We start from the raw sequence: 27,298 nt of genomic DNA, 5'->3' as shown, positions 1-27,298 counted from the left end.
GTGTGCCTGTGTGTGCCTGTGTGTGACTGTGCGTGCCTGTGTGTGACTGTGTGTGACTGTGTGTGCCTGTGAGTGCCTGTGAGTGACTGTGTGTGCCTGTGAGTGACTGTGTGTGCCTGTGAGTGCCTGTGAGTGACTGTGAGTGACTGTGTGTGCCTGTGTGAGACTGTGAGTGACTGTGAGTGACTGTGCATGCGTGTGTGTGACTGTATATGCCTGTGAGTGCCTGTGTGTGCCTGTGTGTGACTGTGTGTGCCTGTGTGTGCCTGTGAGTGACTGTGTGTGCCTGTGTGTGACTGTGTGTGCCTGTGAGTGACTGTGTGTGACTGTGTGTGCCTGTGTGTGACTGTGTGTGCCTGTGAGTGCCTGTGTGTGCCTGTGTGTGACTGTGTGTGCCTGTGAGTGACTGTGTGTGCCTGTGTGTGACTGTGTGTGCCTGTGTGTGACTGTGTGTGCCTGTGTGTGACTGTGAGTGACTGTGCGTGCCTGTGTGTGACTGTGTGTGTCTGTGTGAGACTGTGTGTGATTGTGAGTGACTGTGTGTGCCTGTGTGTGACTGTGTGTGTCTGTGTGTGCCTGTGAGTGACTGTGTGTGCCTGTATGTGACTGTGTGTGCCTGTGTGAGACTGTGTGCCTGTGTGTGCCTGTGTGGGCCTGTGAGTGCCTGTGTGTGACTGTGTGGGCCAGTGAGTGCAAAGACATTGTAAAGACATTGATACAGGAAAACAATAGTAAAAAAATACAATGTAATTAAAAATAAAAATGAGAGAATGGGTTGATGAGAATTACATGAATTAATACAGTTAGAGAGATAAATATACTGTATATATTTGTACATATTGTATAGGTACATACAAGAATGTACACTAAATATGGCAGCTCCACCCAAGTCACAGTGTACCCAGGATTTTCTGTTTGTAACACTCTTGTAAAATCAGATCACAAATGTAAATGCCTGGCATAGCACTCAACACATTGCAAGTAGCTCTGGACAAAACCTACACTGAGAGCTATAGAGCACAAAAACATGTGGCACAAAGCTGGGCAGTAGGTGGTCGAGTTAGAGTCTTGCTTTGGTCTGAAAGAAGTCCTTTGTTTATTTTTGGAGCCATAAAGGAAATGGCGGCTCTAAATCGTAGTGGCTAACCATAGCTAAGGATGTGGGTACTGCATGGCCTGTATTACTACAATACCATGGATTCCATACTGCACCACCTAACACTGTGGATCCAGTGGTAGAGGTAATTAGCCAAGGAAATCTCATCAGAATGTCTAAAAATGTTAAGACACTGAAAAAACTTGAAATACAAGGGATGAAAAAAGAACATTAGTTAGTGTTCAGAACACTACCCATGTTATTTCTGTACTGACATAAATCTTAATCTGATCTGTGGACATGTATGGGGCAGTTCCTAAAGTGATCTCAGTGTGATCTGTGGCCATGCATGGGGCAGAATGTGTAGAGATTCGTAAGAACAAAGCACAGACTCAGATACAACACCTGAAAGAAGGCCAGAGAAATGCATTAAAGCTTTTGGGAGGACAGGATTCCCTGAAAACCTATCATCTCCTACCCTGATCAATGCAGTGTACACATCTATAAATACTGCTTTAGCATGCACAGACATTTTGCAGATTGGGTTTTGAAGCACTCCCACTGGATGTGACTCAAAGTTTGGAAATTAATTGTAGGCCAGGACTACAAAAGTACACTGGGGAAAGACAACTCTATCAACAGATTTTTGTGATAAAGTTGCAAAGTTAATTCCCAGTTCACAAAGAAGAAAAAATGCATTTTTCTCTTGTCTGACTACAGTAAATGCTGAAAGGACTGTACCACCGTACAGTACAGCCAGTTTTTATCTACTGGCAATGTCTGACTTCAATATCTGCATTTAGTAATGACATTACTATATAGCAATATAACCCAAAGCATATCTGACCAACACAAGTAGTCTATTTTTTTAGGCATTTGCGTCTCTAGCACACATTCATAAATCGTAATAGTTTCGTGATTGTCCATACATAGCTAATTCTGTTCATGAAAATATAACCTACGTTACCAAAGTCTTACAGTAAACACAAAGCTTTATCCCAAATTACAGTGAAAGTCTGGCACCAAGTTCAAGTCTACTGAAAGGGACAAAAGTGAAACAGTCTCTGTTCACAGCAAACAGGACTCGTCTAATTTACAATGGCCAAGCCAGCGTTCCCTTTACTTCAGCCTACTAATTTAATCCGGGCCACACAATTTGTGTTATTGATCACTGGAGGCGCAGCCTGCTTCAGAATAAGAGAGGAGAAGGGGGGAGAGGAGGAACACCAGGGAGGGGCGATGAGGAAGGGAGCAAGATGAATAAATAAAACGGCCTCATGCGTTTTATCTGGAGTGGATGATGATAATGCAAAATGCAATACTTGAAACAAAACAATATAATGCAATCCTGGAAACATTTCCAACTTCATTAAACACATAATGATTAATGGAGTGGGCTTAGCTTAAGCAGGATAATTATACTGCATTTGAACCTCCTCTAGCAAACAATGCTGGTGAGGGGACATGTTCAGTTAATGGCAGTCATGCTTGCACATTCATTGCGCTAATGTTAATTAGCTAGCTTGATATCATTTCTAGCCAGCAAAGTACATTTTGTTAGCTTGTCACAAGGTTGAAAGAAGCCCTACCATAACCCGCCCTCTCTATTTCAGGCTCATGAGTAATAATAATAATAATAATTTTCCATGTTTTCCTCCCTCTTTCATTCCAAAAAGAAAACATTAAACACAATCATTTAAAATGCCGAATAAATCTCCATTTCAGGAATCTGCAGTTGTTCTACTCACTCACTTAAACTTGTTCTTCTGGAGTAGTAGAGATACAGACCTGTCTGGATATAATTATACTGACATTCCCAATGACACCCTCTCCATAATGGGGAAAAACAGGGCTCTCTGCGAGGCGCGAGGGCGGGGTGAGTGGGAGGAGCCGGGGGCGGAGTCAGGCGGTACCTCGCAGAGCAGCAGGTCGATGATGTGGAAGACCATGTAGAGGGGGAACTTGGCGGTGAAGAGGGTGAGGAACCACTGAGAGGCGTACATGTGCGCCTCCAGGCTGATGTTGAGGAAGTGATTGTACAGGTCTGGAATGTATTCCTGCCAGAAGAAGACAGCGTTTAAATGGGTGAAAATAAACGTTGCACGCGCGTGTGCGCACAATCAAGCACAACTCAGGCAGCCAGTCACACGCGCGCGCATGTTCACACAAACTGCATACTCAGTGCAAAACCGGGGTGTCCGTTTATGTGATCTGAAATCATTCCAAGGGCAAACCAGAAAAGTACAGCCGCCATGAACGGCTGTGTTTGTTAGGGCCTGCTGCTGCAGTCTGCAGCTCTGGAAAGCGCTGGTCTGCCTGCTGCTCGAGCTGAACGGTTTATTGCCCCTGGAGGGAGGGCAAATTTGAGGGCTGCTAGATGAGAGATTCTCTCGGTGAGATTATAGAGGGTTTCTGAGGCAAACTATGACCCCCAGTCATCCCTGTATAAATGTGCCAGTCATAATGAGCCTGCCATGTTACAGATCTTTCTAGAAGAGTCTGTGAGCTGCACACATTCCTGTGTCCCTCAGTTACACATGTCCCTGTGCAAATGTACCAGGTACACAGCTTTTAAGATACTTTAGATCTTTCACAGATATGTCCCTTTTACACAGCTCTGAGTGGATGCACCATCACACACATTCCTGCACAGATCTGTGTCTCCTGAGTGTCCGTTTGTAATGTCTCTCACCTGCATGAGGCGTTCCAGCTGGAAGAACTTGCAGTGCAGATCCTCAAAATTCTGTTTGAAGAGCTCCCTGAGTCCATAATCAAACATGATCTTCACCAGCACACTGAAGGCCTGCTCCTCAGGCATCTGGGGGCGGGGCCAAAAGTGACATCAGCAAAAAACACCCTTTGAATTCAGGCTTTCATCTTGCAATTAATTTCCCCAGCTCTGGCACAAGCCACGTCATAAAGGAGCCGGTGTAGGAGCTATGGGTTTGACTCACAGCATAGTGAAATCAAAGCTTAAAACACAAGTCACATGGATAAAAGAGTGTTAAAAACCTCTTGAAGCACACAAATATTTAGACAATAAATAACAAAAGAAAATATGAAATGCCTCATTCATGGCAAAAAAAAATTATTAGGCCCCCTCTGTGTATAAGTACAGAAAATGGTATAAATATAAAAACGTAGCATAAAATACTTAATTCCCTTGTGAATTAGCACATGTCTGCTTATGGAAATAACACACTTCCCAGAGTTCTTAAATATATATATTATTTCAGTTTTAATGCATGCTTTTGATTGGCTGAGATAGTTTTGAAGCTGACAATCTGCCGGCGTTACAATGTCTGGTGTAGGAGCATTAATGGGATTGTGGCTTAAAGCAAGAAAATATGCTGCATTATCAAATAACTTCAAAGCAGCAAGTACATGGATAAGAGAGTCTAAAAACTCTCTTGATGCACACAAAATATTTTATGAACCAACTGCAAACATACACTAAAACAGAAGTAATATACAAACTCCAGAAAGTGAACACTCCCTTTAAATTACTCTAAAATAATAAAAATCTATACATATGGGAGATGCAGCCCATGGTGTTCATGCTGAGCTCCAGGCTTTAGTCTTCACAGTAACCCCACCAGTGAAAAGCAATGGAGGAGAAGCAAAGCACACCATGTCCACTAGGTGTCACTGTGCCTCATCAGATAAGATTCCTTCCTGCTGTGGGTGCACCCTGGCCAAATAACTGACCCCAGATCAGCTCACATTCCCTAACCCGAAGCACAGCGAATGTGAGGGGGAGAGGACACGTGCAGCTGATCTGGGCGCCTGGGGCAGGATCTGTTTACGCCTTCCCAGCAGCCCCGGCGGGGGACACGCCCCCTGCGGCTGGAGGAGAGCGGGGCACGTGCGCCGAGCTCTTCCCGCCGGCGGGAGGGCGGGCATCGCCGGAGACTCACGTGCAGCAGCAGCACGGCGGCGAGGAAGGACTGGCCCTGGCAGTACCCGATCTCCTCATCGTACACCGAGTACGCCTAGAGAGAGCAGAGAGAATCAGCGTGAAGGGGGGATCTCGTATGGCCACTGGCCCTGGCAGTACCCGATCTCCTCATCGTACACCGAGTACGCCTAGAGAGAGAGTGGAGAGAATCAGCGTGAGGGGGATCTACTGCTAATGCCTTACATGGAGCGCTTCAATCTGGCAACCCCACCCCAATGGGCGCCACGTTGCTACCGTCCGCAGTGCCCTATCTGACACCTCATTTACCGCTCGAGAACATCCAGGACCGCAGATCAGTGTGCCGGGTTTCATTTTTCTGCAGAAAAAGTGGCAATAGAATAATTACTGGTTTATGATTTAATTATGAGTAAAAGAATGATTGAGCCCGGATTGCCTGGGCAGTAAATCAAGCCGGACGGTGAAACATGTAATCGATGGAGAAATCTCTCCTGCTAGACAGCAGTGATGGAGTGACCTGGAACACTGGAGGAATTCTGAATTATTAAAGACTTGCCAAGCATATTCTCCCATAATTATCAATACCAACCCTGCTGGAATCATTTAGCACACATATTTAATTGTAGCAAGGCATTTATTTGGAAGATGAAAGAAAAGCACCTCAAAATTACAACCCAGGGAAAGGTTATGGTTGGACAAATCAAGAACACTACGAGGTTTTCTTTCCTCGACAGGCAGGCAGAAAGTGCTCGGGAGAGCCAGAGCGGCTTTCCGTGGGCGTGCTGTTCTCAGAAAGCCTGTCTAGACATTCGCTTTGGGGCGGACCGCTGGGAGCTAAGTGGCCCATGACAGAAAGGTCTACAGCGCCAGCTGCAGAAAACTACAGAGACGTGTGCTACACACACCCCGCCAACATACAAACTCCTGGCAGGGAGAGTTATGACAGACTGATACCATTTCAATGCACGACTGTGGAGTCAGTGCACTATTGTAAAAGCCATGAATAAGTACCATTGTATAGTGACAGTATACACTTTGTTAAAATGGCGCAGTACTCAGTAATGTTCCATGCAGTTATAAATACATTGCCTAAGTAGCAGGCCCCTGTAAGCAAACAACCTTAACAACCAATACCAATACAGTGTGAGATGTATACCGGCACTGAGCACCAAGTGTTCAGTTCAAAGTGCTGTATACTGTTGACAGCTAAATCTATTATTCCCTAAGGGCAGCGCTTACATCTCTTATCAAAATCCCGCTTGGGTTTGTGAACTTCCACAACTCTCACTGTGACGCTTTGCGAATAAATATTCATGTATATATGCAACATCCAAGATCCTTGTAACTTTGATATACGCGTCTATATGCAGTAAAAAGTGACTGTAAATTCCACCCTGGACCCTACAATATATTCATAAATATGTGTAATTCCAAAATGTATTCACATGCAAATTAAAACACAACATTTTTTTTATCCTCTTTAAAAATGTCCCTTTGGAATAATTTCCTTTTCTAACATCAGGAATAATTTCATAAATACAATACCATTACATACATACATTAACGTCGTAGGCTATAGAAAACCTACATCTATTTGCGCAATAAATGCTTGAAGAATTTAGAGTTTAAGCACGCGTAAACACTTGCACTGACACAGGAGGTCCCACCTTGCAGATCTTGTACAGTGAGTCCTGCCCATCGCCGCCTGTGTCCTTGAAGTAGTCGTGTGCCGGGAATGTCCGGTTGATGTCTCTGGTGATGGCACTGTCCTGAGGAGATTCCTGAAGAGGCGAGAGAGAGAGAGGGGGAGACATGACCCTGATGTCACATTTAGGGGTTCTAGGGCTGTATTCCCCATGGACCACCACTGCTCAGTAGTCAGTGTTACTGGGGGGGGGAGGCAATTTTTCATTTAAAAGTGGGGATCTGCTGTGTACACCAGGGGGCACTGCTCCATGTCTCTGAGTGGACATCTACACCCAGAAGCCATTTCATCAGCCTAACTCTACCGCAGGCTTCACCAGGTATTGGACATCTTAAATAACTCTTGTGGATTGTGTTGTACTTGGGACAACATTAAAACAACAAACATAAACATACTGACAGATTGAAGCAAACGCAAACTGACACAGACTGCAACTTAGCAACATCTTCAGCAGGAAAAACTCCTGTTTGTTGCCCTACTCTTTATCACGCTGCGCGGCGTGCCAGATCTTCTTATGTGATGCGCAGTAAACAGGCAGCGCAAACAGGCGTGCGATGAGAGAGAAAGCAGGCCTGCCATGAAGCCAGCGCTGTGCGCACTTCAGAGAGATCCCCGTAGGCCTGTGGGAACGGGCCGTCTCTCCTTCGCTAAACAACACGACTGCTTTCATTTTCAAATCTCATTTCGCCAGTCTTTTACCAGGCAGGTCAGTCGGAACGTAATCTTGTTTACAAGGACGGCCTGAATCGCATTAGACAGATCCGCACAACGAGGGCAATGAGACAGGGCACCAGCACTAGAGACACGAGCACCGACGCAGAGGTCATGTGGTTCAAGTACACGAGTCCTCCTGAACTTGCCCACGATCTTATATTAAAATGCAGGAAGAAAGCAGAGGGTCCAGCGCAGGGCTGACTGGGGGTCTCATGGAGAACGTGTCTGATTTAGTAAACTGGGAGAGACGTCGGCAGCAGAACAGACGGGTATGGGGGCGTCAGACCTAAGAGGGATGCGCAGAGGACAGAGCAGGGTATCGTGCAGCTAGTGTATACAGAGAGGAGAACAGAGTGCAGTGTTGTGTAAAAATGCACATTGCCTCATTCGCTGCTGTCTTATAGAACCTTAAACATAAGCAACAACTCCTAGAAAAACCGGAGCAACAGCCAAACTCTTAACGTGAATTCTGCTTGGGCTTAACCCTACGCAGCTCACAAATGTGAGCTCCAAATCCTCATCTGATTGCATTACCGGCAAAACAAAAAACAAGAGCCCTGATGGCAGTTGAGATTCGGCGAAAGGGCAGCTGACGCCGGCAGACCCAATACTTGGAGCGCCTCGGTGTCACACGACGCGCAGACAGAGGGGAACATGGGAAATGTCAGCGCCCGCGCCGGCTCCCCCGCCCGCCGGGACGCTCCGCTCGGGGCTCCTGGCACCACGGGCTCGCAGGTCCACAACGCACCGGTCACAGGAGAGGGGAGCGAACAAAACGCCCATTCACTGCGGCGGAGAGAGAGCGGCGATCACATGACCAGGGCACAGCGCGGCTCGGGCGCGCGTCCCGCGAGACGCGCCATTCTGCCGCCACGTCACGTGACTACCTTCAGATCACATGATCACGGTTTCCTGATGCTCCGAGCTGAAGCGCCCCCGAGTACCCACTTCTGGGAGTATGTGATGGCACTGGGCAGAAAGAGCTGAGCTCACCCTGCACTGGCCCTCTGCTCCGAGCTGAAGCGCCCCCAAGTACCCACTTCTGGGAGGATGTGATGGCACTGGGCAGAAAGAGCTGAGCTCACCCTGCACTGGCCCTCTCAGTGCGGCAGCACAGAGGACAGAGAGAGTCAGACAGAGGGCAAACACACAAAGGCACTGGGCACAGTCACATGGGGGAAAAACTCATTTATGTGGGGCTGCAATGGTGTTGATAACAAAAACAAAACATGTCCTCTTCTCTCCGTCTCCAAGACCCAAAGGCTACAGTTTTACTCGAAGATAAAATCAGAGCTTGCATATGCCATGAAAGTTTTACGGCAGGCTCGCATCTTTAGAGCAGTACGGCTATCCCTAAACGGCTCACATTGGACCACTGGGCTAATCTGATTTGCTGGAATATCAGGTCAGGGGGCCTGGGTAGAGAACCTCCTGAAGTCACAGTACTTAAAGTTGCAACAAACATACAGGCACCTTGAAAACGCTTTGCATAAATGAATTTTGCAGTTAGGCAGGGTTACAGTCACTTCCCTCATAAAACAGACAAACATGAAAACTGTACAATCAGTTTGTGCTTCCAAATGTGTAATACCTGTGAAGTTTTTGTTCCCGACTACAGTAAATGATTTGAAATGGTAAAGGCATTTGAATCTATTCCAGCTGTCTGAAGAAAATCAATTGTTAATAACTCCTAGCCGATGTGTTCATCATATCACCAGTCGAGAGACTGAACTGCAAGGGTGTTTTTTTCTGCCCAAAGGACTTAATGACAGTTTTACATCACACCAAGCACGGATGTCAGCAGAAAAAATTACATTACATGGTTTATAGTGATTTTAAATCTTTTTAATGTCAACAATGTCTCGATTTGCAGCAAGCACGTATATTCCAATGACACAGTGTGTAGATCCCCGTGTTCGAGTACTAATTGGCAACATCCGGCCCGTGTGACATTTAGGAAAAATTCCACGGCTAAAACCGTAGCCATGAGCAGCTCTCTCCTGAACAACGGTGGGCTGGCTCTGACAGCGCAGTCCCCTCCTCTCCCCCCGTCAGTGTGATTTAACACCCAGCAAACGGTGATTTAACACTCCCTGCAGAGTGATCTTAAACTCTGCACTTCCCATTACGGATTAATCACTGCTGCAGGAGTGCAGAGACTCGGCCTTTCCCCACGACGACGGTCGCCTGACCTCCATCACCACTGACCACAAATCTGATGCCTAACAAACCCCTCCCATAAATACCTATCATCAGCAGAGACTAATTACTGAGCAAACACAGGCGAACAGGAGCTTCTTGAAAAGCTTGGTAAAGCAAACCGAGATCACACCCACTCATAATACACCAGATAGGCTTCTGTTAACTCAGGGAAAATGAAGCGAGAGAAATGATAGGCTTGCATATGCTGCTCAACCCAGCAACAGCAACACAGGTCCTATAGCGAGGAGAGCAGAACCAGAGTAGACTGCAGCCAGACACGCACACCTAGCCAGGCTTCTGAGTCGAGCGCAGAGCAGCGAGGAGAGCAGAACCAGAGCAGCGGTGTAGACTGCAGCCAGACACGCACACCTAGCCAGGCTTCTGTGTTGAGCGCAGAGCAGCGAGGACAGCAGAATCAGAGCAGTGGTGTAGACTGCAGCCAGACACGCACACCTAGCCAGGCTTCTGTGTTGAGTGCAGAGCAGCGAGGAGAGCAGAATCAGAGCAGCGGTGTAGACTGCAGCCAGACACGCACACCTAGCCAGGCTTCTGAGTCGAGCGCAGAGCAGCGAGGAGAGCAGAATCAGAGCAGCGGTGTAGACTGCAGCCAGACACGCACACCTAGCCAGGCTTCTGAGTCGAGCGCAGAGCAGCGAGGAGAGCAGAACCAGAGTAGACTGCAGCCAGACACGCACACCTAGCCAGGCTTCTGAGTTGAGCGCAGAGCAGCGAGGAGAGCAGAATCAGAGCAGCGGTGTAGACTGCAGCCAGACACGCACACCTAGCCAGGCTTCTGAGTCGAGCGCAGAGATGGAAATAAAGCTTTCCCTTTCAGCTTCTCCTGTCCCTTTCAAATCCCACACACCCTGAAAACAAAGACCCTTTCTGTGTCACACTTAAACTTGAGCTTGAATGCTATAAACTACTTAATCGTACGTAATAAGGCTTATAACCAGAGGGAAAAGCTGTCATTTCTTGTCTGAGATGCAACGCTTAAAAGTCTTAAGTCTCTGTAAACCAGCACCGTGAAGAAGTGACTGATTACACAAAAAGTTGCCAGCATTACACTAAAGACAATGCTCCTTTACCAAGCCCATGTCCTGATGCAATGGGTATCATTTTACACTTTTCACATTCTTGTAATTTCTTGATACATCTATATGATTTCCCCAAAGACCAACTGATTTATAGTAACTACCTCAGGGGGTCATCCAAACTGTCATACCTGACTATACCTGATATATGGGCCTCCCTACGATGAGCCCAGTGTTAAAACCACTGCACAAAAACACGCTTTCACACTGGGGGAAAAACAGCCAAGCACATGCACACACACATGGGCATCTCCTTCAGTCCACTCTCTCATTCTCCAAATGTTTTGGCAGGCAGCTCACAGAAATCAGGAGTATTGAGGCCACCATGCAATATTAATTCACTGCAGGCCTCGGTCTGGAAACTCCTTCTCTGGGTCCTGTGAGGAGCAGAAATGGATGTTTCAGCCCCCTGACCTTCACCTGCACATTTCCTCAGAAATCCTCCACTTCCTGTCTACTGTGGACCTCAAGGTGAAGACTCCGCGATTCAGTGCCAGCTCCCTCCCTGGGCCATCTGGGCCGGAGGGAGGGAGCTGGCACAGGAGGGTGGGGTGGAAGAGAACCCTGCGCTTCTCTGCTGAGCCTCTACATGAATCCCTCGTAGGCTCCCTTCGCTAATCTGATACAGTGAGAAGCCCCGCACCCTGACGCACTGTGTGCTAACATGGCCGCTCCCTTCCTCCTGCAGGCACAGTGTGTCACTGTGCTCTCAGGGCCGGGATTCCTCACACATGCAGCCCTTCTCCAAGGCGTCACAGGAGCGACACCGCTCTCCAGAGCCCACTGCTGAAAGCCCCAGCCTCGGTCCAGGAGGTGACACATTCCGGAGGATTCTGCGGCTGAAACACGCCGCTGGACGGAAGACATCACAAACAGAACACACGCGCAGGCAACAAACGAGTGAGGAAGATTACGCGCTTGGCGAGCGCCTTTTCAAAGATTAATTACCCTTTCCTACATTATTGATGCTCTGATTATCTGGAACAGAAAAGCCTCTAAATAATAGATTTGCGCAAAGTCGAGCAGAGCGAGCAACGAGCAGCGTGGTTCACAGAACCAGCACATCAGGCCCTGACTGAGAGCTCCACCAGCACACCACACAGAACCAGCACATCAGGCCCTGACTGAGAGCTCCACCAGCACACCACACAGAACCAGCACATCAGGCCCTGACTGAGAGCTCCACCAGCACACCACACAGAACCAGCACATCAGGCCCTCAGTGAGAGCTCCACCAGCACACCACACAGAACCAGCACATCAGGCCCTGACTGAGAGCTCCACCAGCACACCACACAGAACCAGCACATCAGGCCCTGACTGAGAGCTCCACCAGCACACCACACAGAACCAGCACATCAGGCCCTGACTGAGAGCTCCACCAGCACACCACACAGAACCAGCACATCACGCCCTGACTGAGAGCTCCACCAGCACACCACAAAGAACCAGCACATCAGGCCCTCAGTGAGAGCTCCACCAGCACACCACACAGAACCAGCACATCAGGCCCTGACTGAGAGCTCCACCAGCACACCACACAGAACCAGCACATCAGGCCCTGACTGAGAGCTCCACCAGCACACCACACAGAACCAGCACATCAGGCCCTGACTGAGAGCTCCACCAGCACACCACACAGAATCAGCACATCAGGCCCTGACTGAGAGCTCCACCAGCACACCACACAGAACCAGCACATCAGGCCCTGACTGAGAGCTCCACCAGCACACCACACAGAACCAGCACATCAGGCCCTGACTGAGAGCTCCACCAGCACACCACACAGAACCAGCACATCAGGCCCTGACTGAGAGCTCCACCAGCACACCACACAGAATCAGCACATCAGGCCCTGACTGAGAGCTCCACCAGCACACCACACAGAACCAGCACATCAGGCCCTGACTGAGAGCTCCACCAGCACACCACACAGAATCAGCACATCAGGCCCTGACTGAGAGCTCCACCAGCACCCACACAGATCCAACACATCAGGCCCTGACTGAGAGCTCCACCAGCACACCACACAGAACCAGCACATCAGCCCTGACTGAGAGCTCCACCAGCACACCACACAGAACCACACATCAGGCCCTGACTGAGAGCTCCACCAGCACACCACACAGATCCAACACATCAGGCCCTGACTGAGAGCTCCACCAGCACACCACACAGATCCAACACATCAGGCCCTGACTGAGAGCTCTACCAGCACACCACACAGAACCAGCACATCAGGCCCTGACTGAGAGCTCCACCAGCACACCACACAGAACCAGCACATCAGGCCCTGACTGAGAGCTCCACCAGCACACCACACAGAACCAGCACATCAGGCCCTGACTGAGAGCTCCACCAGCACACCACACAGAACCAGCACATCAGGCCCTGACTGAGAGCTCCACCAGCACACCACACAGAACCAGCACATCAGGCCCTGACTGAGAGCTCCACCAGCACACCACACAGAACCAGCACATCAGGCCCTGACTGAGAGCTCCACCAGCACACCACACAGAACCAGCACATCAGGCCCTGACTGAGAGCTCCACCAGCACACCACACAGAACCAGCACATCAGGCCCTGACTGAGAGCTCCACCAGCACACCACACAGAACCAGCACATCAGGCCCTGACTGAGAGCTCCACCAGCACACCACACAGAACCAGCACATCAGGCCCTGACTGAGAGCTCCACCAGCACACCACACAGAACCAGCACATCAGGCCCCCACTTTTTAATTAAAAAATGATTTTGGATGACTTCGTTATTAAAAAGTTATCCAAAATCAAATACTAACCCTTGACCTAACTCTTCCCCAAAGTTCCTAAATGAAACCCTAATCTTCCCTCAACTCTAACACTTATGGTTATCCTAAGCTTAACCATAACCGTGACCCTAGCCTAACCTTTGTGTGAACCCTAAAACCTAATTATAGTCCTCTAAAAGATATGCTTTTTTCCCCTATTCAAATTGATGAAAAACAACTTAAATATTCAATTAAAAAAATGCAAAGAAATGTGTATCGAAGTCCCTCATTTTGTAGAAGATACTTCACTGAAAAGATATACAAATATATAAGGCCACAGGGTTACAACCCACTACTGAACAAATTTGGATCATCCAAAATCAAATACTAACCATTGTCCTAACCATTCCCCAAGCTCCTAAACACAACCCTAATTATTGCCTCAATTCTAACACTTATCGTTTTCATAACATTAACCCCAACTGTAACCCTAACCTAACCATCATGTCAACCCTAAAACCTAATTCTAGCCCCAGGAGTTCTCTTATTGTGAAGGTCCTAAACACAATCTTCCTAAACGCAACGCTAACACTAGCCTAAGACTAGCCTAACCCTGAAATGGAAAAAATTGAGATTTATTAAGCGTGACCATTAGAAGGAACGCAAGAAAAGAACCCAATCAACCATTTATACATGGTTTTGTTATTTTCTCAAATGAAAAGCTGTTTTTTCATTTAATGCTCTAATGAGAATTCATTTAAAAGCACTTCAATCTAATGTCTGAGAGTTTTCCCATATGATTAAATATTTCCTTTTAAAGTAATTGCCTTGAAGATTAACAGCGCAACCTCAGTGCAACCACACGGTCTTGCATTTACACACCACCGCTCATTCTAGTGTAATGGGATTCCCATTCTCCAGGCAACAAACCAGACACTCCTCCACTTCTCAACTGTAAAGCAGCCCACATACAGCCTGGTGGCACTCCAATCAACCAAGAGAACAGACTAACTGATGGCCTCCTCGTAAGTGGCCTTATGACCAGCCAGTTGGGTTGACACATTTGTGCTCTTAATGGTCACCCTCTCTCTCTTGGATTGTTTTGGTTTGGAACCACAGTATGAGAGATTAACTTGGCGCATACATTTCCCACAATACCTCGTACGTTATTGTTGTCGTCTTCCGTCCCGTTGGGCGCAGTGCACCTGCCCGGCACAAAACTATGCTTAATTGTAAATGCTTAGCAACAGGCCATGGATTCTCAGATGTAGCCTAGCTGAGTCTATTTTGTGTCTTTGTTTCTCAGGATTTATAAATATAATGTCTATCAAACAACGTCAGTCTACTGAAACCTGACAATTACTGGAAAGCAGACTTATTCCTGTCCTGGTGCTCTGTGTGAAATAAAGTAGGAGAAAATGCTCTGCAATGCCTTTAAGTGGCTCAGCTGCTGCAAATTGGGCTTCAGGCAACCAAAGAAAACACTTGAGCAACCAAAAGGACAAAGCGGCTCATCATCGTGAAACTCTACCGACACAAAATTCCAAGGAGTAATTATGAAAGAAATGTTGGGGTAGGCAGTAGACCAATGATGGATACTGCTGGAGGGTCCTGCATGTCAATACTATGTATGCATACTACTGTATAAGTGAGAAATGAAGGGGGGACCAGGCAGTGCCTTTGCCTGTAAATACTACTATGAGCCAGTCCAAGAACACATTGGTATAAATATCATGATGGGTGTGGACCAAAATGGCTGTGAGGGTAAAAGACCTGGGCATAGCAAAATAATCTGTTGCATAGCCAAATTTGTGACACAAATTAACATGCGACTCTTTGAAAAAATTACAGTGTACCTAAAGGGGCCAGTAGCTATAACATGAACCTGCACAAAATCTCAGCCAGAGGATAAGAGGTGTTAATGCCGACAATAAACACACATGATCCCTGTTAAAATTCCCTCACTAATCCCATAATGCAATCTAAACTGCACTGGCATGGTTCCTTTTAAAACCTCTTGACATGGTCCATAGATGGCTATGGTGAACCGATCCTTTTAACATTCCACAGACACCTGCCTATTACTGAAATCTGACTGCTATTATTAATTATATAAAATGGCTATCTATTAAATCATACGTGGCCGTCTGAAATCGCTCCCAGAAAACCAACAGAAAAACTGTGCTCCTATTGTCTCTTTGGAGTAACAGACTGCAGAAACTGTGTTTCTGTTTAACCAGGAAAAAAATGCTGGTTTTGGTTCAAAGACAGAAGACAAAAGTTTCTCTTTACAGTACGGCTTCTCATGTTTCTGTTCTGTGAAAATAGCATTTATTAGAGCCCACAAGCAAGCATTAATTTAACTTTCAAATTTAGTCAAGGTACTATAAATACTGAACAACTCACTGTTAACTAAGGCTTATTACACATAATTATCCAACACAATTGTATTATCATTTAGTTAAATGTGCATCAGTTAACAGGGCAATTTAAAAATGTTGCTATTTGAGCAGGATTGTGACAAAAGGATTACCAATTAAATAATGCCTTTAAAACATTTTAATCTTTAACTGAACAAGCTGTCCCACTAAAATTTTGGCTGTATGGCAAAAGGGCTATTAAGTGAAGTGCTTTCTATTTAGCTTGGCTTAAATGGTTTGAGAAAATGCACAAATTAGGTAGAAGTAATTTCAAGAAAAATAAACATGAAGACATATTAAGCTGTTATTGGCTGTTCACCGGAATGAGAAACATATGAATGCCACTGATGTCGATCTGCCAATTGCACTACTTCAGAATGCAAGCTCTCAGGCTCGAGGTTTCGCAGCTGAAGTGCCCACCCCCGGTGTCTGACTGGTAAAGTGGAGTTATGTTCAGAGTGTTTGGAATGGCAGGGTCTCCGCTTTCTCACTCCCCGTAGGTTTTCTCATACAGCTTCCAAAAAGGAAATCAAAAACAAAAGATAGAGAGCATGAAAAGAAAGGCAGGAAGAAAGAATAATAAACAAAGAAACGATGGAGGAAAAGCCATGAGAAAAAACTCTGTTCGGGCCCCGGGAGCCGGGTTCCCATGACAGGACCTGAGCTGGCTCCGCTCTGGTCCTGGTGCTGACCTGCTGCTCTCCACACTCTGGTTCTGATCACAATCACTGTTTATCCTCTCCCCACTCCGGGCTGGGGGTTATCGGGGCCTGAAATAAACTGAAACCTGGCTGCCTCAAAGTACTTAAACACATCCATATCAACTGTTTGCATGCCTGGAGCAAGAATAACATAGCAAGTGACTGCGTGAGAGAGTGTGTGTGTGTGTGTGTGTGTGTGTGTGTGTGTGGTGGCGAAGGGGGGGGGCTTCCACAGGAAAGACTGTTCTTTTCCCACTGTTTATGGGGCAGGTTTATTCTGCCACACAACAATGGTCAGAAAGGCCCTTTGTTTTTCTTTTGGAGCGGCTTCTGGGACCTGCAGTCCAGCGATGACAGCTCAGCAGTGCTAAGCCTAGAATGCCCTGCTGCTTATCACCCACTTCCCCCTTCACAAGGAGAGAAAAAAAGAATAAGAGAGGGAGGGAGGAAAAGAGAGTGAGAGAGAAAGAGCAAGAGAGAGGGAGATGGAGAGAGAAAGAGGGAGATGAGAGGGAGATGGAGAGAGAAAGAGGGAGAGAGGAAGATGGATAGAGAAAGAGGGAGAGAGGAAGATGGAGAGAGAAAGAGGGAGATGAGAGGGAAAAGAGGGAGACAGGGAGAAAGAGAAAGAGAAAGAGAGAGAGAGGGAGATGAAGAGGGGAAAGAGGGAGAGAGGGAGATGGAGATGGAAAGAGAGGGAGACAGAGAGGAAGAAAGCGACGGTGAGAGAAAGAGCAGGAGGCAGAGATGGAGCGTTTCCTCAGGGCAGTGCTGCAGTAGCTCAGACTGGGGCTCCTGCTCCAGGCGCTAAGAATAGCCAGATGGATGAAAGGGGCTCTTGATCCACAGCTCTGTCGCTGATTAAGGAGGTAATGGAGACTGCAGGACCCTCAGGTTCTACCGCGAAAACAGACGAGCTGGGAGAGCGCCTGCCAGCCACACACGCACAATAACCACCAAAAGCCCTTAAATAATGTCACATTTATTTACTCAGTGCAGATATGACCAGAATATAAATATATTATTGACAACTGTATTCCAAAACAGACATTACTACATGTGAAAACTCGCGGTACTGACGCACCTCACCAACACACCGCGTTTCAGAGGGCATTTTCTAAATGATTGCCCGTTTCTCCATGTGTTTGGAGAAACAGAAGCAGAAGTCTGTTCAGCATTCACAAGATACAGTTTGGCTCTTTACAACCTTCTTCATGTGATAACACGTTAAAAAAAAAAATGCTTTGGGACATCTGAAAGGTCAAGAGTCTCTGTGTATTTTTTTTTTCTTCAATTTTTTTTCCCCCAGATACGATCAGACTCCAAAATGGCCTAATCCATGAGCATTCTATTAAGGGATCAGCAGGGGAACCTAAAGGTTTCAGGATATATACAAGGCAAATTCAATGAGACGCTCCTCTGATGCCAGCGGCGCTACAGCGGAGAGCCTGGCGAAGGACGGCGGCGGGGAGTTTTCCTCCGGTCGAAGGGGACACGCTGTCCCAGAGCAAACATGCGTTCCCCGGAACCGGGCCCCCGGCAGGTTTTTACGCCCTAATATGGCACTGCGGAGCGGGTCAACACGAGGAGCGGGGTCCCCCGGGATCACTGGCCCTTGACTCCGCTTTCGAGAACAGCACGCTGTTCCCACAGGAACAGAAAAGGGGGCTGCTCTTTGGCAGAGAAACGTCCCACAACATGCATCGGTGAGAATTTTCAGTGCGCCCTCAGCCTCAGTACCGTCAACTAACTGTGTATTTTTAAAAAAACGTAACCTGGAAAGCGCTGGCGCTTCTCAGACATCGGCTAACCCTTCCCATCGGACTTCATACAAAAACCTGTTATTCTTGAGGTACTAAGTTTGGAGCAACAGCATTGGCCTCAGCGCTTCAGTAACCTCAGTGGTCCAAAAAAAGGCATTTGTGTCCATGGGAGGAAAAAACAGAAGCACTCAAACCACCTGATAAAACACACAGCCGAAGCACATGAGCCCGAACATCTGAGTTCAGACCAACACTCATTTAAAAGCAAGAAACTAAAAATAAATAAAATAAAAAATTACAATAAAAAAGCAGTCACATCATCATCTGTCCATAAATGTCCATAAAAACCCAGCAACGTGACAGCACACTGAAAGAGGAACTCATGTTATCTGATAGCAGATGCGTAGATGATGATCCACTGCATTATTGTTGTATTTCATTAAACAGAGCCGGAGGACTATTTCGGTGAACAGAAGTCAGAAGATAAAAATATATGTTGTTCAGATTTCAGTTAGTTGGCTCCCACGAATACACACAAAGTGCTATTGGTCTAATAACATCAGGGCTGTGAGCAGTGAATTTCAAGTGCACTGTACTTTATTTGCTGCTATAGTACACAGAATGAGTTCAAACACGTCCACATCATAGACATTCCCCTTTACGTACGTGAATACTCATGAGAAACATCTCCAGAATTCAGTGAGAACTTCTCTAAATGTCGTAAGGGTGAGGGAGAATTTCATCTGGGTGGATCTCCCTTCGATGAAAATGGGGTTTGTGAAATGTGGTCTGTTTTGGCTGCTTGGCCACATTAGCGTCAGTGTTAAGGGCAGGCAGGTGGGCAGGAGCGTTCTCTCCCTGCGCACACGCCCTGCGATTCAGCCCCCGAACGCGCTCCCAACACAGAGACCCAACCGCAGGAGCGTATTCACCCAGCGAGCAGCCGCAGTCAGCGGCGTCCGTCACCGCGCGGAGACGCCTTCTACGAGTCCCCATCTCAGACCATCTGAGAGACTCCATCCGCCCGCCTCCAAATGTGAAAAACAGGAGCGCCAGGCGCGCCGTAGCGCTAGCCCGCGTCCCGCGCGACGCGAGCGCCCGCTGAAGCGCTGACATTCCCGCGACTCCGCCCGCCTCAGAAAGCCGTCACAGAGTCGCCATCAGAGACGCCTCGCGGGTACAGACACGGAGACCGACCGGCGACAGACACGCTCCGGAACCCAGGGAGAACAGAAAAGCCCTTTTCCGAAGATCCCGTGATATGTTCTCATTGTTCTGAATAAATCGCTTTGCAAGTGGAAAACACTACATGTAAAAATATTGCACGGTACCCTGCAACAGCATGGCAATAGAAAACAGTCCCCATGCCCGTCATTCCCTCACGCCGCCCGCCTTCGAACACCTTCCTGCTGTCTGCGTCCGTATTCAGAATACAAATATAAATATATGCACTTCAACACATGCTTAAGACTGATGTGACAAGTAAAAAAATAAATCGGTCTAAAAAAGTCAAACCCCTTCGGATCAAGGACGTGTGAAGGGCTTCACCATCACCCTTTCATTAGCTCTTAGGTTGAATCTGTAACTACCACAGGTGCTCAAAACGCACGCTAAATCACCCTTTCATTAGCTCTTAGGTTAAATCTGTAACTACCACAGGTGCTCAAAACGCACGCTAAATCACCCTTTCATTAGCTCTTAGGCTGAATCTGTAACTACCACAGGTGCTCAAAACGCACGCTAAATCACCCTTTCATTAGCTCTTAGGCTGAATCTGTAACTACCACAGGTGCTCAAAACGCACGCTAAATCAAGCCTTTTCAGTGAAATCCACTCCAAGAGAAGCTGGGCTTGACGTTACCGTCAGCAACAATATCGCATTCAGTGGCCTGAGGGTGGAGCAAATTCAATGTCTACATGTCACCAAAAAGGACTTTTAGATCTCCTCCCATTACCCCCAACAAACTATCAACTTACTACTAAATCAATATTTAACTTTGGTCATCTAGGAAGACTAACAATTTCGGAAAACCGCACTTTCACTTGATTTTTTAAAACATTTTTTAAGAATGAGGGGAATCCGTGTGGAACCCAAAATCTGCATGAACTGTATCATCCATACAGAGGTGAATATCTCGCACAGCCTCAGTTGTGCGAGAGCACAGCTGAGGCTGAACTCCTGGACAGTGCTGGGCCCAGGAAGACTGCTTCTGGGAGAGACTCAGACAATGAAGCGCTCTCGGTCGCTGCTCAGCTGAGCACACTGGCGCTTATCCCAGCTGTGCGCAGACCCTGCGCGTGGACTCGCTAACTAACCGCCACCGCTCTCCAGCCGGCGGTGCAGCGGGCCACCCCCCCGCCTCACCAGCACAGATCAGCGCTGAGATGTTCACCTGGAGCACGCCGCCGCAGCGGCACCGCCGCGGACTCCACGGCCGCCCCCCCTCTCTGCGGCTCGTCCGCCAGGCTGAAGAGTGGGCGGGGCTCTGTCCTGACTTCAGGGGCTGTCTCCATTGAGCCCCAGCGGCCGCTTTGCTAGCTCCCTCCCCTCTCTCAGCGTCTGCGCAACGTGACCCAGCCCCTCGCCTTCCAAACAAACATCCGTTAATACACTAAAGAGTGGTGTGACTCCTTAAAAGCAACGGTCAAATCTACAAAGAAGCCAGGCTCTATGCTAACAGCAATGCAATTCTATACCAACCATAAAAAAGGTGACTCTTGAATGATCAGGGCCATTCATGGCTATAAATGTAACTCAAACCAAAATGGACACTGCAACCATAGTAATTAGGTCCATGCCTGCTCCTAACCCATTTGCACGTGGAAAAGAAGGCATTTTTTAAAACAGCAGGTCACAACATCCTCTTCTCTTGACCCATGCGATCAATCGCAAGTCCTTATTGAGACACCCAATACTTGCTCACTTAGAACCCCTCCACACTAAAAGCATGCTTCTGCTCACAGAAAAGCCACTCATGATGTCAGTAATGACAGCAGCGCCTGTCCACAGATTAAGACTTTGCCTGGTGATTACTGTGGAGGGAACGTAATCCCTAAAAACCATGTTCTGCTACTGAAGCAGATAATCCCTGCCCTTCTGTGAATATCCGCCGACCAATCGCTGGTCAGGAAGAGGAGTGCGCAGGAACAATTTAATTGCTTCTGTAGGCATGTACAGAATGCAAGTGTACGAAATGAATTCTTACCAGAGGCAGACTTAAATCGTTTTCTCAGCATTAAATAGAGACTACAAAAAAAAATTAGAAAACCTATCGACAAAACATTTAAATAAAAATACTCGTTTTTCTTCATTTAGTTGCTTTATTGCGTCGCTTGTTCTGTGATACAGCTGGCCAGGCTGAGGCCTGAACACAGCAGCCCTTATTGCCCGACACACAGCAGTGGTCCAGGAGAAAAGAGGAACGTCAGCGGAGAGAGAGATCCCCGCGAAATAAATAAACCCTTCTCCTTCTCCCGCTCCCGCCATCGGGGCAGCACCGCAGGACCCGCGGCCCGGCAGCTGGGCGCGTTCGGCCGAGAGCGCGCAGGCGAGAGGCGGACGTCCCGCCAGGGATCGCCTGTTCCGAAACGCGACCCTCCATAAACAAAACGGGAGGCCAGGCGCCGGCCGCCGGCTTCCTGGGAGAGTCGCGCGTTTCTGAGCAGGTCGATCCCGCCACGGGGACCTCGTTTCAAAAAGGAAATAAATAAAACCTGACGCCGCTGCTCGTGCCTCCGGACGGACGGACGGACGGCCGCAGGTTTGCGGGGAAACGGTCACGCTGTGCGCTCGCTGCTCTCCTCAGCTCGATCTAATCGCGAAAGATTCTCTAAGCAGCGGCCTGAAAACAATGATTAAACAAATAACAGATTGTACACACCGAAGAAGTCCACTGACACACACGTGGCAACAGTCTAAATTAGCTGCTTTCAGACTGAACAGGTCACCTCATTGTAAGTGCAGTAGTATGGAAGGCAGCATTCTGCACTCCCGCCACATAAATAGTACATTTTTTTGCATTCCAGAAAGGCCTAGCGTTCGCACAACGCTAGGACCTGCAGTGTTTTTGTCATTCTGTTTTTTTTTGCAGTAGGACGTTATTTGGCAAAGACTAAGGAGTGAATATTATCCAAATGAGGGGCTGAAACTAGAGGAGCTGGGAGCTGGGCCCAAAACTCCGGCCACTCTGCAGCCCGCCCACGCCACCCCCGCACCGTCGCCTCAGTGTGCCCACAGAACCCGCACACCGTCGCCTCAGTGTGCCCACAGAACCCCCGCACCGTCGCCTCACTGCACCCACAGAACCCCCGCACCGTCCCCTCTCCGTCCCCACACCGGGCACTTTCCACATGGCACAGAGGGCTGCGGGGGCAGGAGCTGCCAGAAGCCGCCCTTTCTGCGGCCGGGTGACGGCCAATGGCGCCGGAGCGTGCGCGGGCCGGCCCCTCGGTCCTCCCGAGCGAGTCCCCGGGGGGGTCCCTACGCGTGGCACGCCGAGCGCGCGCTGCCTCCTCCTCCTCCTCCCCCGGCGCCCGCCGGCTTCTTGCCGTCCACGCGGCGCACGCAGAAGGAGCACAGCCGCTTCAGGCCCTTGCGGAAGGCGCTGTTGGACAGGCTGTAGATCAGGCAGTTGCAGAAGCTGTTGCTGATGGCCAGCCAGGTGGTGAGGAAGGAGGCCACGGGGTGGCGGTAGATGCCGGCGCTCTCCAGCAGGAAGTAGATGATGTAGGGCAGCCAGAGGATGTAGAAGACGCTGGTGATGCGGAAGAGCACCATGGCGTAGCGCTTGTCGGGCGAGGCGGGGCCCTCGCCCGGCTCGCCCTCCTGGGGCCCGAAGCGGGCGCGGCGCTCGCTCATCTCGCGCGTGTGCTGCTGGCAGATGCGGAAGATGTTGCAGTAGGTGAAGCAGACGGTGAGGGCGGCGGGCGCGTACAGCAGCGCCACGATGAAGGAGGTGAAGTGCGGCCGCGTGGCCCAGGACTCCGCGCACCAGCGCATGATGTCGCCGTGGTAGCCGGGCTTGCCCCAGCCGAAGAAGGACGGGAGGAAGACGAGGCCCGAGTAGAGCCAGATGAGCACGATGCAGACGCGCAGGCGGCACGCCGTCACCAGCGTGGCGTAGGAGAGCGGCCGCGTGATGGCCACGTAGCGGTCCACGCTCACGCACGCCAGCGACGCCATGGAGACGCTCTTCAGCACCGACACCATGTAGCCGAAGATCTTGCAGGTGAGCTCCTCGTCCAGCCGGCCCAGGTAGTGCAGCAGGGAGAGCGACGGGATCAGGCAGCTGACGCCCACCAGCAGGTCGGCGTAGGCCATGGTCTGGATGAAGGCGCTGGTGGTGTGGTGGTTGAGCAGGGGCGCGCAGTGGAAGACGAAGATCACCACCAGGTTCCCGGCGATGATGAGCACGGTGAGGAAGAGGATGATGGCCACCTCCAGGACGCAGGTGTTGAGCACGTGCGAGTAGCCCAGGTCCAGGAGGCAGAACGGCGCACTGCTCTGGTTGCTGTCTGACGAGTCGTTCATGTTGAGGCGGGTTTTGGGGTCTTCCCTCTGGGCATTCCCAGGGGGGAGGGGGGGGCTTGACTGACGGGCAGCCCGCCCCCCCCTCTCTCTCTCTCTCTCTCCCTGTGGCCGAGCGCGTGACTCTCCTCTCTACCTCAGCAGACGCGCGCGGGGCCTGTGGATGCGGCGGCGGGCGGCGGCTGCCATGTCAGCAGCCCGGCGAATCCTGGGGAGGGGGGGTCCTCCTCAGAAGCGGCGCATTCCTGAGAGCGTGCAGATATCCACAGCAGGGGGGGGGGCGCGTCCGGAGCCTCGCCGCTCTACCCCCTGCTCTCCGCGGGACGCGCTCCTGCTCGGCGCGACGCGGTCGGAGAACGGCGGGGGGGCGGAGGCACGCGGGAGACGGTGGGGGCGGGGGGGCGGGCACGAGAGGAAGGAGGCTCTGTCGTCTACCGCTGTCGGGTCTGCTGAGAGGAATTCCAGCCTCGGCTGAGAGACGGCGGAGAGACGGCGGCGGAGGTCGCCGGGGACCCTGGGAGAAAAAAGCGGCGCTGCGCTCTCCCGCCGAACGCAGACGGCCTCCGGAGGACAGCCCCAGGAACGCGGCTCCTCACGCCGACCTGAGCAGGGGAGACGCCGCGGAGAGTCCTCTCCCTCACGGCGTTTCAGAGAGAGCCCCGATCCCTCCGGTGAGGCGGCGGCGTCTGGAATGTAGATGAGCGAGCGAGCGAGCGTCCCCACTGCAGCGAAACCGCTTCTCAGACTGCTGTGGCCCTGATGCAGCGCTGCTCTCTCCCTCCCTCCCTCCCTCCCTCCCTCCCTCTCTCTCCTCTCTCCCCTCTCCCTCTCTCTCTCTCTCTCTCTCTCCCTCCCTCCCTCCCTCCCTCTCTCTCCTCTCTCCCCTCTCCCTCTCTCTCTCGCCCCCCTCTCCCTCTCTCCCTCTCTCGACCCTCTCCCTCCCTCTTTCTCTCTCTGCAGCAGTGATGGCAGAGAGCTCCTCCCTCCTTAGACCCAGCCAGTGAGCAGCTGCAGCAAGGAAAAGCTAGGAGTTCCCTGCACCCTCTCTGGCACACACACACACACAGCTGACCTCAGAAAACTAACCTATGCTTAAGGACTATATCTGATTCATGCTGAATGCAGAGCATATACAGTGCCCAATCTGTTACTTTCTCCATTACATCACTCTTTTCAGCTTTTATAAACCTCATTCATTTAGTACAAAAAAGGCAAATTACAGTCATGACATCACAAACATCCAGTTTCATGACCTCATCAGCTGCACCTTACAGTACAGCACTCTTATGGGGAATTACATGTTCACTGTGCTTTTAAAGTAGATGGAGGATACAAACGGGTAAAGGTTACATATTTGCACGGCAAAGAGAGCTTCATTTCATGAGGGAAGCGTCCAAAGACTGAATTACCACTATGAGCTAGGCATTGCTCGCCACTGTTAGCAAGCCAAATATTTTCATCAAAATTAATATAAAACATGCTGTTCTGACTGAGAAAGAAAATCTCTGCAATTCTGTATATGTACATATCCTCTGTTCGTGGATCAACTAGCAAGACCAATTTTAATTACAACAAAAAGATCCAAATACAATCGAGTTAATGTTATACATCTACTTAGAGGAAAGAATTTTCATATAAAGCATGAAACGTAATAGAGTAAGTCTCCCTTTAAGAATTAAAACAAGGACACTTGGGCCTGTGCGTGTTGATATACTGATTGTATAAATACACAGTATAAATTGTATTTCCCATTATCATGAAAACATTTAATAGTGGATTGACTGTGCAAGTTGTTGGAAATGCCGTTTTATTAATAACCACTTATAACTTATAACTTATTTCTTCTGCTAATGCGCCTCATCCAGTAAACCATTCGCTTCAAACCCATCAAAGATTAAAAGGAATTTCCTACATTGGTGCCAAATGGAAATTTAAAAAAGCCTTCAGATAGCAGAAATAAGCAGTGGTCTAGTGAAAGTGTGCCGTATGGCAGATTCTGGGAGCACAATGAACTGCAGCAGCCTGGGAACGCCCCCAACATGAGGAGCGGCAAAGGAAGCAAGGAAAGGCACAAACACAATGGGACGCACGGGGCCCCTGGGAACTGCAGTTCCAAGAGCCCAATCCTGGAAGGACACAGAGACGGTAGGTTTTTGGTACTTCTTAACTGAGGTTAGCGACTGGCTAAAAAGTCAACACCTTGATTCCGGGGCCTGTGGTTTTAAATAAAATAAGATGTGCAGACGCTGTGACTTCACAGGGCGAGAGTCTGATGCCCCTGGTGTAGATGACGGAGTTGGTGGCGTGGTGACTTAAGAAGGAGTGAGACTGTCTGACAGTAAATATGGATTTACCCCCCCCCCCCCATTACACACACTGCTACTGCGTGACTGAGGCTGCTGCCGCCCCTGCTGCATCCCAGCCCCTGTGCACGCGACCCTGGAGCCCCTGTGCACGCGACCCTGGAGCCCCTGTGCACGCGACCCTGGAGCCCCTGTGCACGCGACCCTGGAGCCCCTGTAGCACCGGACCCCTCCTGGATGCCCCTGTGCACCGACTCTGGAGCCCCTGTGCACGCGACCCTGGAGCCCCTGTGCCTGCGCCCTGGAGCCCCTGTGCACGCGACCCTGGAGCCTGTGCACGCGACCTGGCCCCTGTGTACGCGACCTGGAGCCCCTGTGCAGCGCCCTGGAGCCCCTGTGCACGCGACCCTGGAGCCCCTGTGCACGCGACCCTGGAGCCCCTGTGCACGCGACCCTGGAGCCCCTGTGCACGCGACTCTGGAGCCCCTGTGCCTGCGCCCTGGAGCCCCTATGCACGCGACCCAGGAGCCCCTGCAGGGCGCGTGTGCGGCTGGGCGCGTGTGCGGCTGGCCACGCTGGCGGCTGCGCAGACGCCTCTGCCTCGCGCTGGGGAGGTGCGGAGCGTGCGGTCTCGCTCCGGACACATCCCCTCTGTTCTTGGAAGCATCCTCGCCGAGGAAGACGAGGAGCTAAAAATACCTGCAGCTGAAGGGGCGGGGAGTGCGCACTCATCCATTATTAGGACAGGAGGTTTCACTCGGGCGGCTCTGATCCTCCCTCTGAGGAGGAGCACTGGCGCAGGCATATGACATGTGCGCTGGTTAGCGTCCCGCATACGCAGCTCAGTCACTTTCACACGTGCGCTGGTTAGCGTCCTGCATACGCAGCTCAGTCACTTTCACACGTGCGCTGGTTAGCGTCCTGCATACGCAGCTCAGTCACTTTCACACGTGCGCTGGTTAGCGTCCCGCATACGCAGCTCAGTCACTTTCACACGTGCGCTGGTTAGCGTCCCGCATATGCAGCTCAGTCACTTTCACATGTGCGCTGGTTAGCGTCCCACAAACGCAGCTCAGTCACTTTCACACGTGCGCTGGTTAGCG

General features: G+C 49.9%; 2 protein-coding genes across 7 annotated transcripts in view; both read right to left on the bottom strand.

Annotated features, from left to right (window-relative positions):
• The window catches only part of LOC135239808 (rab GTPase-activating protein 1), an 85,657-nt gene that overhangs the window by 15,757 nt on the left and 42,602 nt on the right, over positions 1-27,298 (bottom strand). For all 6 annotated transcript variants that reach the window (XR_010325500.1, XM_064308772.1, XM_064308771.1 and 3 more), the window contains 4 exons: positions 6,680-6,793; positions 5,014-5,088; positions 3,789-3,914; positions 3,010-3,153 (listed from right to left, as the gene is read on the bottom strand). Coding sequence is in view for 5 of the 6 variants with exons in the window: in XM_064308772.1 (XP_064164842.1) it covers positions 3,010-3,153; positions 3,789-3,914; positions 5,014-5,088; positions 6,680-6,793 (459 nt within the window). In the remaining variant the exon portion in view is untranslated. The remainder of the gene's footprint in view (positions 1-3,009; positions 3,154-3,788; positions 3,915-5,013; positions 5,089-6,679; positions 6,794-27,298) is intronic.
• LOC135239515 (probable G-protein coupled receptor 21) lies at positions 17,569-24,000 on the bottom strand. Its single transcript, XM_064308212.1, has one exon. It carries the CDS (start codon positions 23,893-23,895, stop codon positions 22,846-22,848), a length of 1,050 nt encoding a protein of 349 aa, XP_064164282.1. The 5' UTR covers positions 23,896-24,000; the 3' UTR covers positions 17,569-22,845.

Source organism: Anguilla rostrata, chromosome 14 (genome assembly GCF_018555375.3).
Source record: "Anguilla rostrata isolate EN2019 chromosome 14, ASM1855537v3, whole genome shotgun sequence".
In the NCBI taxonomy this organism is placed as follows: domain Eukaryota; kingdom Metazoa; phylum Chordata; class Actinopteri; order Anguilliformes; family Anguillidae; genus Anguilla; species Anguilla rostrata.
The sequence above is the reverse complement of the archived record's forward strand: the minus strand, read 5'-3'. Positions and strand labels throughout refer to the sequence as shown.

Excerpts from the sequence above, each read along its gene's own strand:
- LOC135239515 (XM_064308212.1), bottom strand. The coding sequence starts at position 23,895 with ATGAACGACTCGTCAGACAGCAACCAGAGCAGTGCGCCGTTCTGCCTC.